Source organism: Chrysochloris asiatica, unplaced genomic scaffold (assembly GCF_000296735.1).
Source record: "Chrysochloris asiatica unplaced genomic scaffold, ChrAsi1.0 scaffold00045, whole genome shotgun sequence".
NCBI classification, from domain to species: domain Eukaryota; kingdom Metazoa; phylum Chordata; class Mammalia; order Afrosoricida; family Chrysochloridae; genus Chrysochloris; species Chrysochloris asiatica.
The window spans coordinates 14,732,146-14,743,605 of record NW_006408563.1 but is presented as its reverse complement, the minus strand read 5'-3'; the positions used below and the strand labels follow the sequence as shown (position 1 = coordinate 14,743,605).

General features: G+C 40.8%; 1 protein-coding gene across 1 annotated transcript in view; it reads right to left on the bottom strand.

Moving 5' to 3' along the window:
- Window positions 1-11,460, bottom strand: part of BOLL (boule-like RNA-binding protein) — a 116,704-nt gene that overhangs the window by 76,348 nt on the left and 28,896 nt on the right. Inside the window, exon 3 of the mRNA XM_006862004.1 lies at window positions 6,051-6,178. Within this exon, the coding sequence (XP_006862066.1) occupies window positions 6,051-6,178 (128 nt within the window). The remainder of the gene's footprint in view (window positions 1-6,050; window positions 6,179-11,460) is intronic.

Sequence of the window (11,460 nt, the reverse complement as noted above, 5' to 3'; positions counted from 1 at the left end):
AGAGGGAGGTATATAATATTTACTAATTACAGTTGAACATTTTCTCACTTTATAGAGGGCAAGGGGAGAAGAGCTATCCAGTCACTGCCGGTCTCTAAGGTTAATTTAGTTAAGGTCTCTTTTAGGGTTCTATTTATCTTTTCTACTTGACCTGAACTCTGGGGTCTGTATACACAATGTAATTTCCAATAGGCCCCCAGTACTTTAGCTAAACTCTGATTTACTTTGGAAATGAAAGCAGGTATATAAAGACTAACAGATACTTGTAACTATATTTTCTGGTTTTTACTTCTGAAAAGTATAATTCTCAGCAGGCACCAGGTCGATCTCTTCTTATCCTGCAGCCTGGGTTAGCTTTAGTTCTAGCTGCGTTGGTGAGCTGGCACACATTATAGGCAACAACAATGTGCTCAATCTTGGAGTTAGCATTACGAATTTTGATCTCTGCTTCTCTCAGGAGGTCTTGTATTTATGAATGCCCATGTGAGTGGACTGATGCATTTTTGTGAGAATACTCTGTCTTAAAAATTCAGGCAGTATTGTTTTACCATCAGATGTTTTCCACCACTTCTCTAAGAGATGTGTTATGGTCAGATGTTTGATCTAGTCTAGGTCGGCCTTGGTATAAGGCAGATCCTCAGGCAAGGCAGTGTCTCCTGGGTCAGGCAACGGAGTCACTACGGCCACGCCAGATTTTAAAGCAATTTTCTCTGGCCATCTGGTCGGCTAAATTATTGCTTCTGGCAACGGGCATATTCTCCAGTTTATTTCACGGACTTCCTGCACGAGCTGATAGTCACTAGAGTGGAGTTTACGTACCGGCAACAACGGTGTGTTTCAGGATGATTGTCAAGGCTTCAAGATTCCCTGGTCAAGTAGCCTTCTGATGTGCGGAGTTATTCTCTTGCGGCGTCTAGGAGCATAAGGTACTGACAGATTTGTACAGGGTTTACTCCAGGCTTTAGTTCAGTAAACAGTGGGGACATGTGTCTGGCCAGGCTTATACTCCCAGTCTCAACCTAGGTTTTAGGAAACGCTGCCAGCCACTAGTCAACGTCAGGGTTCAGCTGTACCAGCCTTTGGTTTAGCTGATACTTTTCTTCAAGATTTATAGTCAACACCTGAATGGGCTCTCTTCTCTTGTCTAGGACTTCTGTCTTCTCGGGATAAAAGTGAATCTGTGCCCCTAGCTTGGTGAGCAAATCTCTCTCAAGTAGGGGATATGGACAGTCTGGAATAACTATGAATGAGTGGGATACTCGACCCACACCTAGGTCTACTGTTCTTAAAGTAGTCCATGAGTACTGTCTCATCCTGGTGGCCTCTTGGACCTAAGAGGTTTTGCTAGACACTTGACTGTGTGGCGCTAACAGAACCGAATGTTGGGCTCCCGTGTCTACCAGAAACTTAACATGCTTCTCCTCTACTTTCAAGGTTACTCTAAGCTCTGGGAGGGGCACTGAACCCCATCTCTCCTAGTCACTCAGTTCATCAACTGCCAGTATGGGGGCCTTCAGTTTATTCTCTGGTCTTTTCTTGGAGCAGTCTCTGGCTCAATGGCTTTCTTCTTCACAGTAAGCACTCTGATTTTTCCCTAGCCAGGATCTCTCTGCGCTCACTCTTGCTTCGCCTGTCTCTTGCAGTTCTCTCAGCTCTTCTGCAGTAGTGGCAAGCAAGACTCAAGCAAGGTTCTGAGTCTGGTGACTTTCTGACTTTACCTGTTTCTCTTCTGCCATTTCTTTATGGTTATACACTTTCTCAGGTACTATTACTAAATCTTGGATACTTTCTTCTTCTCAGTATATCTACTTTCTGTAACTTCTTTCTAATCTCAGGAGCTGTCTGATTAACAGCTGCTTCAATCTCAGTTGCTTCTGGATCTATAAGAGTATACCTACAGAAGGCTTTCTGAGTTTTTTTTTTTTTAAATGCAGCGGGGCTCTCGTCTGGCTTTTGCTGCACATCTCCTACCTTGGCCAAATTAGTGGGCTTTCTAGCAGCCACTTTGAGACCCCCCCAACAGAGCCTGGCAGTAGACTTGGAGTCTCTCCTTACCTTCTATCATGTTCAAATCCCAGTCTGGTAGGGACAACGGGAGAGAGATATTAATGATGTCAGCATTTGTGGTGAGTTGCCTATTATCACCAGGAACTAATTTCCTGGCCTCTATCTGGATTCTTTCTCGCTCTTCTGTGGTGAATAGGATTTGGAAGAGCTGCTGATAATCATCTTAGGTGGGCTGATGGGTGAACAGAACAGTTTCTAACAGGTTAATAAGATCTCTAGGGTTATCTGAAAACTTGGTGTGTTGAGAGCGCCACTTCATTGTCTTTTCAGGGTTAAAATGCTTAACTCTTGGGACTATGCCTTCTCTGTTCTATAGTCTTCCTAGTGCCCAGAGTCTTGTGCAAAGTGGGCTACTGATATACTTAGTTGACAGATTGCTACTTAGTAAAATGCCCTAGAATTCTAAGGTCATTTTAACTTTCTAAGTCTTAAACTTTACACTTCTAAACATCTTTCAAACAAAATCAACTCTTCTACTATTTTCCATCTTTTATACTCACATACTGGACTCTGTCTACATGCCCCTCAGCTTGCCTGTTATTGGGGGTTCTTAATAGGTTACGTCTTCATATGCAACTTTACTCTTTCCCTTCTTCTCAATTCATCATGCGTTTTTCTTCTAACTTCCCCTCACTGCCTTACATTCTGGGCTTTGTATTTTCTTTTTTTTTCTGCTCTACAATCTGACTTGAATACTCTAATGCCATCAATCTACCTCCTGAGGTCTATCCAGTTTGGAAACTGCTGATTTTGCCTTCTCTTTTAACTCACTGGTCCTCAATCCTACTCACTGCTTCAAAACATTCACTCTCTTTCTTGTATGCCCCCTGTCCTTTCTTGCTTTTCTAACAGTTCTTCCACTGTCATGGTCTAGCTTATGCCTTTTGATATCACTCTTTCAACTCTATTCTGATTTGACCTCATCTCACTTATTGTAAATTCCACAAACCTTACTCTGTTTCTTCCATTGTGTTAGCTACACACTTTGCACATTTTGGAAAGCAAAGTTCTTTTCCTCTTTTGTGTTCTTTGTCCTGGCTATCTGGTCATCACTACATTCTGTAAACTTTTGAACAAGCCTCTTCTCTCTTAGCTGCTGGGATACATTGTTTGCTGCTTCTTTTCATCCTTGGATTACTTTTTTTGGCTATCATACTCTCTCATTTTCTGCACTTCTCACCTGATCTCCTAGCTCTTGAACGAACACAACTATTTCTCCTGAAGACCCACTAGACTGCACAGCAAATTACTCTTAGACCTTAGCCCTGTGCTATTTTATCAGCTGTCATCTGTAATTTGCTCATCTGGATTCTCAGCTCTGCAGAGAGCAATCTCTCTTTTGCTTGGTGTTCTGGTCTGCCTCTCCTTTATAATGACTTCTCTCACCACTGGGAAATGAAGGAGAAACTTCTCCTGCTGGGTGACAGAATAGTAACAGTGAATGATATTAACATGTTGGTATAGGATCAGGCAACATTGTGTCACTATTTAGTGTGTCAGAGAACCTGGTAGAACAGGTGACGTTGCAGCTGGTAAAAACGTGCAAATTGGCTGCATATCACTTTTAACTCTCCGGAGGAGTGCTGCCAACATGTAAAAATACTACCACTGTTCCTATGAATACTAAATACTAATTAAGGGCTGGAGGTGGATACAGCAGTGTGGAGAGAACCAGCCTCCCAGGACACCAGAAGATTCTCTCAGCAACCTTGAGCCTCATCGGGAGCGTGACATGGGCCCTAAAGTGCCTGGGATGTGGGGTGAAGCCTGGAGAACACTCACGCCCTGAGGTGCCTGCCCTTCCATCCAATGGGGGACAGACTCTACCGGCTGTTGGGGGTCACATGGGAGGCTTTCTGAATTCCTTCTAAAACTGCAGCGGGGCTCTGCCGGTGATGCAGCTCGTTGGTATCGGGTTTTGAGGGCGGGGCCACTTTCAGCAGAGTGGCTGGAGCCGGAGGGCTTGCTCCCTCTCCCTTTTAGCAACACGCTAGGTTCTGTTGGGCCTCCTGCTTATGAAGGGCAGGTGGCAGCAGTAGCGGACAGCCCTGCTCTCTCCTCTGCCTGTACTGGGGGAATAAAGTCTTCTATGAAACACGCACGCTCACTCTCTGCATGTGCCCCAGAGGGACTGAGGCAAATCTCGGCTACTTTAGCAACAAACTCTGACCTCAGTGCTGGAGGGTGGCACAGGGGAGTGATGCTGGCAGGGATGCTCGCAGACGTGCACATTCTACGCCCGCGGCTAGCTCCCTGCATAAAGTGTGCTTTGTCTTGGCCCCAGTTCTCTGGCTCTGAGCTGCTGCTCGTTGAGTGAAGAAAATCCGCGGCATCGCCTGAGCCACCCCTCTCCCGGCTGCTGGTCTATGTCCTCACCGGCTGCAGCAGTAGTGGCGCTGCAGGCGGCCAGGAGTGCTCAGGCCCCACCAGTTCTCAGCTGGGTGGGGCTTAACAAGAGGATGGCTGGCAGCTGAGCTATCGCAGAATGTGCGTCTTGCTCCTGAGCTCCTTGGCTGCCGGCTCAGGAAGTGAGCAGCGGCTAAGCAGAGGGAGCGCTGCTCCAGACCGGCTGTAGGGGTACTGTGAGGCAGGCTGCTCAGGCTTCAGCAGCCCTGGTTCAAGGGGTTGGGGGGTGGCTGCAGGGAGGGTAGTGCAAGCCCGGAAGCCCACATAGACTCAGCGGGAGGATGCAGCTGGAGGCAGGCTGACGAAACTTTGGAAGCTAGCTCAGGCTGTGCTGGAGTCTGGGCGGCAGCCAGGGAAGTGCTGAGCTCACAGGCAGGTCGCAGATCCCGGCCTCAGTGATGTTCTGGCTGCTGTATCCCCTGCTGGCCCCAGGACTCTACAGCCAGCGGTGTTTCCCCTCTCCAAAAGCCCACACCAGCAGGTGCAGTTACAGCAATTCTAAGAGTTAAGTTTGATTGGGATACACACAAACCCTGGGTAAAACATGAAGTTAGGTGGGGTAACAGACAGGGGAGTACACTCTTACTACTCATTCACTCAATGGACAGCAAAGACAATAAAGAGACAGACATAAACTGAAACATGATACTCCTTCACTAGCTTGAAGGCAAAACTGAAAGTAAGATGCTGGCTTTTTCACTAGTTACACAGATTCTCTGGAGCACTGCGTCTCTTCTAGATTCGGGGCCTTCTGTCCCCTTTAGGGGAGTCTGGAACGTCTTCCAAGACTCCTGGTCGGTAGCCTTCTGGCACGTCCGCCTAGATTGTGTACTGACTTCAGACCGAAACATAAACAGACAAAGGGGTCACATACACAGACACAGACTTACCAGCCGGTGACAACCCTCCGGTTTCAGGGGTCCTATGGGGGTTATGGGGATCCCGGACGAGGCCCCATATGTTATGCCCAGAATTTGGGGTCCCCAAAGACCACCAAGGAGCCGTTGCCGATGCAAATACATAAGGGTTGTTTATTCAAGCTCAGGCTCGGACTCATCTCATCCGACGCAGCGGATTAGGGATAGAGCCCCGAACCCTTTGTCTGCAGGGTTTTTATAGAGTTTTCAAACAAGCTCGGGTTTCTCAGCTTTACAATTTTTGGATTGGTTAACAATTGGCAAACTATGAGATGTTACAGTTTAATTGGTCAGGACTGGTGGTCTTTGTTCTTAGGCTAGGGCAAAGGAAAACATCTGGCATCTGGCCTTGAGCTGCCTGGCTATTTATACATATATAATTTTCTTGGAGCTAGAGGACGTGCAAAAGCTTATAGACAAAATAGATTCTTCTCTTTGGTCCTACATTATGAAGAGCTTTGATGATATTGTTGTTAGTTAGCTACTAACTGAAATGTCAGCAGTTTGAATCCTTATGAGGGTATCTACTCTCATAAAGATGTAGACTTGGTCACTATGAGTTGTGTTTGATTCCTGGGTTTGTGTGGTTGAAGTATTTCAGAATAAAAACAAACATTAAAATGTTGATATCAATAGTTATATAAAAATGAAATTACTTACAGGCCAAGGTGGTGGGACAGAAGTCACCTCTGGAGTATGAAAATATGCAACACCATTATGAAATGTGTAAGGGTAGCCAGTTGAAGTTGTTAGATACATTGTTCCAGCTGCTGGCATTATACTAGAACCTAAAGCAAGATTAACATCATTGAAATGTTCAAGTTAATCTTTAAAATATATAATTTCTGAACACTATTTGGAAAAATATTCATCTTAACACACTTATAGAGCTAAAATGAAACTGAAATGTTAGAAGAATTTTTAAAAATTCCCCTCCAAAAGTGTGCTTCACTGTATATTTTCAAATTCACTACTTTAGGACTTCAATTAGCTTAAAGTGAATAAAAGAAAAAAGTAATTCACCAGATTAATTAGGAATACTATAAATTCACCAATTTAGAGTCTAACACCAATATAATAAAATACACAGCTTAACAAATTAAATCAGTGAAATCATTATTTTTACAAATATAAATTTAGAGTTACCTGAAGACTGTATATATAGTTCCTAAGACTTAATCAGTTACATCTTTTATTTGTAAATGGACAAAGATGATGGAGGCAACAAAATTATAGAGGACATTCTACTTTTCTAAAGGTGTTTCGGTTTTGATCTACTAATTCTTTGTATCTATATACATTCATGCTATGAATCTCTTTTTCATTCTCTCATTTTCCCTTGCTACAACTTCTACTTTTGCAAACATGACTGCAAATCTTCAGTGGCTAGCTTTGGGTCTCCATCTATTGGTTCTTTTGGCAGCTCATGGCACTTTCAATATTCTCCTCCAACACCATAACTCAAAAGCATCAATTCTTCTATGGTCTTCCTTATTCATTGTCCAGCTTTTGCATGCACATGAGGTTATTGAAAATACCATGGCTTGGGTCAGGCGTACCTTAGTCCTCAAGCTGACATCTTTGTTCTTCAACACTTTAAAAAAGTCTTGTGCAGCAGATTTGCCTAATGCAATGTGGTTTGATTTCTTGACTGATGCTTCCATGTTGATAGTAGATACAAGAAGAATGAAGTCCATGACAACTTCAATCTTTTCTCCATTGATAAGAATGTTATTGGTCCAGTGGTGAGAAGTTTTGTTTTCTTTACATTTGAGATGTAATCCATACCGAAGGCTGTGCTCTTTGATCTTTATCAAGAAATGTTTAGTCTTCTTCACTTTCAGCAAGCAAGGTTGTATTCTCTGCATATCATGTTGTTAATTAAGTCTTCATCAAATCCCAGATGCTACTCTCCAAAGTATGATGTAGAACATTGTCTTTGTGGACTGTTGTTGTTGTTATGTGCCGTGGAGTCGGTTCCGACTCATAGCAACCCTGCACAGGGTTTCCGAGGCTGTTAATCTTTACGGGAGCAGAACGCCTCATCTTTCTCCCGCGGAACCGCTGGTAGTTTCGAACTGCTGACCTTACGGTTTGCAGCCCGATTCGTAACCACTACGCTACCAGAGCTCCTTTGTGGACTATGTTATGCCAATTGACCATGACGTCCCCTCAGACTATGGTCCTGAATTCCCAAGCCCAGAAACTCATTGCCTTAAGATGCTTGATAATATCTAAGAAATTTTCATTTTTTCTGTTTTATGCTGCCCCACATTCATTGTTGTTTTCAGGAAAGGTAAATACCCATGTACAAATATTCTCTTTTAAAGTATTATATATTTGTGGGTATACTTGTTGAATGATTTTTAATGACCGGATCAATTCTTTTATTATAGGTTTAGTCAAGTTTCCTACTACATTCTGGTTCATTTTGGTAAATTCTGCTTTTCTAAAAATGTGTCCATTTATTCTAGATTTTCAAATTTGTTGGAATACAATTATCATAGTATTCTGTTATTATCCTTTTTTTATTTCTGTTGGTTCTGCTGTGACATCACCCATATGGTTTCTTATGTGTGTTATTTGCATTTTCTCCTTTTTTTCTTTTGTTGTATTTGACAACAGCTTGTCAATTTTATTAATCCTTTCAAAGAACTAACTTCTTGTCTTGTTCTTTTATTGTTTTCCTGTTTCATTTATTTCTGCTCTAATCTTTACTATTCCTTTTCTTCTGGTGGCTGTAGACTTATATTGCTGTTCCTTTTCTAATTATTGGAGATGTTGTGTTAATATGTTGATGTTGATTTTGGTTCTTCTTTCTGCACGTGTGCATTTATTGATGTAAATTGCACTCTAAGCACTACTTTTGCTTGTCCCAAAAGTTTTGGTATGTTGTGTTTTTTTATTATTTGATTCATGGGATTTAAAAAATTTTTAAATGTGTTCTATCACCCAGTAGTTTAAAAATAGAATGTTATTCAATTTCCATAGCTTTGATTTTTAAAAAAATCTTTCCACTGTTAATTTCTAATTTTATAGCATTGTGATCTGAAATGACTTTTTGTAGTATTTCAATGTTTTCAAATTTACTGAGGCTTGATTTGTGGTCTAACATAAGGTCTATTCTGGAGAATCAATGTATACTGAAAAGAATGTGCATTCTGCTGTTGTTGGGTTGAGTGTTCTATATAAATCTATGTATGAGGTCAAGTTGATTGTGTTTAGTAATTGAATTTCTTTCTAGTTCTGTCCTGCATTGAAAGTGGTATATTAAAATGTCTTATTTTTATCGCAGAGTTGTCTATTTCTTTCTTCAATTCTATTAATAGTATGTATTTTCAAGTTCTTTCATTGGGAGCATAGATATTATGGCCCTTTTGTTCAATTAACTCTTTAATCATGAGATAATTTCCTTCTTTGTCTCATGATGGTTTTTTGCCTTAAAGCCTATTTTATCAGAACTCCATAATGTCACCCTGCTTATTTTTGACTGCCATTAGCTTAACTTATTTTTTCCCATCCTTTGATTTTTAATCTGTTTTTGTCTGTGTGGATAAGGTGTGTCTCTTGTACACAGTGTATTGAAAAACAGTTTTCTTATCAATTCTGCTACTCTCTGTCTCTTGACTGGTGTATTTAATCCATTAAAATCAATGTAGTTACCAATAGGTACAAACTGATTGCAGTCATTTTGCTGTGTGTTTTTTGGTGGTGCTTCTGGTTTCTTTGTTCCACATAATTTTCTGTGGTGAGTTCATTTTGTTTGTGTGTTTTCTTGTCAATTTATTATTTTGCTATTGTTTTAATGTCAACCAAATATTTATGGTTTTCCTTTTTCTTGGTTTGATGTGAAGGTGTATTAATTTTCTTTGACGTTACAATGTAATTTATTTAAACCACCTGCTTTATCTTGAAATATACTTGCCTTCTTCACCATTTAGAAGTTTAGTAACTATACTTTTCCTTCTTTTGGCTTTGTAGTTGTCTTTATTCTAAATAGATATCTCTGATTCCCTATTTTCAGTCTTGCAGGTTTGTTTTACTTTGGCTATTCTACATCTTGATTGAATTCTGGGTAGTGTTGTTGTGTATGTCAGTCTCAGGTTGTTGTCTGCTGTTGTTAGTTCTTAGACCAATGGACTTCCTTAAGTATATTTTATAAAGTTGGTCTGGTTATTACAAATTCCTTCAATTCCTGTTGATCTGAAAATGTTCTAATTATGCTGCTGGATGTGAGGGATAGTTTTTCTGGGTATATGATTCTTGGTTACCAAATCATGCCTTCTTGTATGATTTCTGAGGAGAAATCAGAGCTTAATCTTACTAGTTCTCCTTTGTGGGTAACTTTTTGTTTTTCCTGAGCTGCTCTCAGGATTCTTTCCTTGTCTTTTGATTTTGGAAAGTTTGATTATAGTATGTCTTCATGATTTTCTTTTGATGTCTCTCCTGTTTGGGGTTCATTAAGCTTCTTGAATGCTTATCTTCTCATCTTTCATGATATTAGGGATGTTTTCTTCCAACATCTCTTCAATTATTATTATTTTTTTGTGTGCTTTGGTTTGTCTCCTCCTGTTCTGGATTGACAATCACCTACAAGTTATTCCTCTCTGTGTTGTCCACATGAATCTTAGAATTATTTGGTTTTTAATGTTTCCATTCCTTTTCTTGATTGTTCTTTTAGCATACTAGTATTGAGAGATTTATCTTCATGCTCACTAATTCAGGTTTCCATTGATTCATATCTACTGCTTTGCTCTTTGAATGTACTGTCCATTTCTGAAATCTTAGTATTGATCTTCTGAATTTTTATTTGCCAAGTTCTGTATTTTCTCTAATCCTCTGTTTTATTTGTTTCTGTAATGTTTTCCTGAATTCTTCCTTGTTTTTCTTGACCTTTCTATCATTAATTTGGAGGTATCTAACTATGCGTAGTGGTTACAAATCGGGCTGCGAACCTTAAGGCCAGCAGTTCGAAACTACCAACCGCTCCGCAGAAGAAAGATGAGGCGTTTGGCTCCCATAAAGATTTCCAGCCTCAGAAACCATGCACAGGGTCGCTATGGGTCAGAACTGACTTGATGGCACTTAACAACAACAATCTTTTTCAGATAGTTCCAATGCCTTTTCCTCATCAAAACGTTTTCTAACTCTTTAGGTCATTTGTTTGAACCACTGATTTGTTTCTTCGTGTAAACAGAAATAGTCTGTTGCTTTGGACACATTATAGTGTCATCGTATTTATTTTAAATTTATGGTTGAATGTTGGTGTATTCTTAGGCACTCACCAACTACTTCCTGGTAGGTGTGATTAGGGGATGGAAGCATGTGCAGTGCTCTGTTTGCTGTACATGCAGTTCTGTTTAAATGGGTTTGGCTGAGGCTGATAATCATCATTGATCAGGTGTACAGCAGCTGTTACTGACTCTTGCCTAGCGGGTGGAGTTGTAGTGGAGATGGTTGTGGCTAGGTTATAAGGGCTTGGTTGCTGTCTCCAGTCAGGTGAGGTAAGGAGAGAAAGCACATGCATGTGAGAAGGAAAGGAAACAAACAACAGTGAAGAAAGAAAACAGTAAAAGGTATTTCTTTTTTTTTTTCTTCAAAGTAGTAATAGCCAGAAAAAGAACAGAAAATCAAAATGAGAAATTAAATATAAAAAAATTATGGAAGAGAGAAAATAAAAAGAAAGGAAAAGAACTAAACACAATTAGGGCAAGTGGTGAGTAAAAGAGAAAGAGATCAGAGTGTAGTAAAGAAAATCCAGGAGAAAAAGAATAAGAAAAAAGAAAGCAGAAGCAGTGTTTGGCAAGGAAAAGCAGAAAAAAAGAACAAATGAAAGTGATGGTTGTTGTTGTCAGGTGCCATAAAGTCAGAACCAACTCATAGTGACCCCATGCACAGCAGAACGAAACTATGTCCAATCCTGGACCAACTTCATTACCGCTGCCACACCTGACGTCATCAATGATGCCACCTGGCTGATCCATCTCGTTGGTGGTCTTCCTCTCTTTCTCTGACCCACCATCTTACCCAGCATGACATCCTTCTCTAGCAACTGTTCCCTCCTGACAAT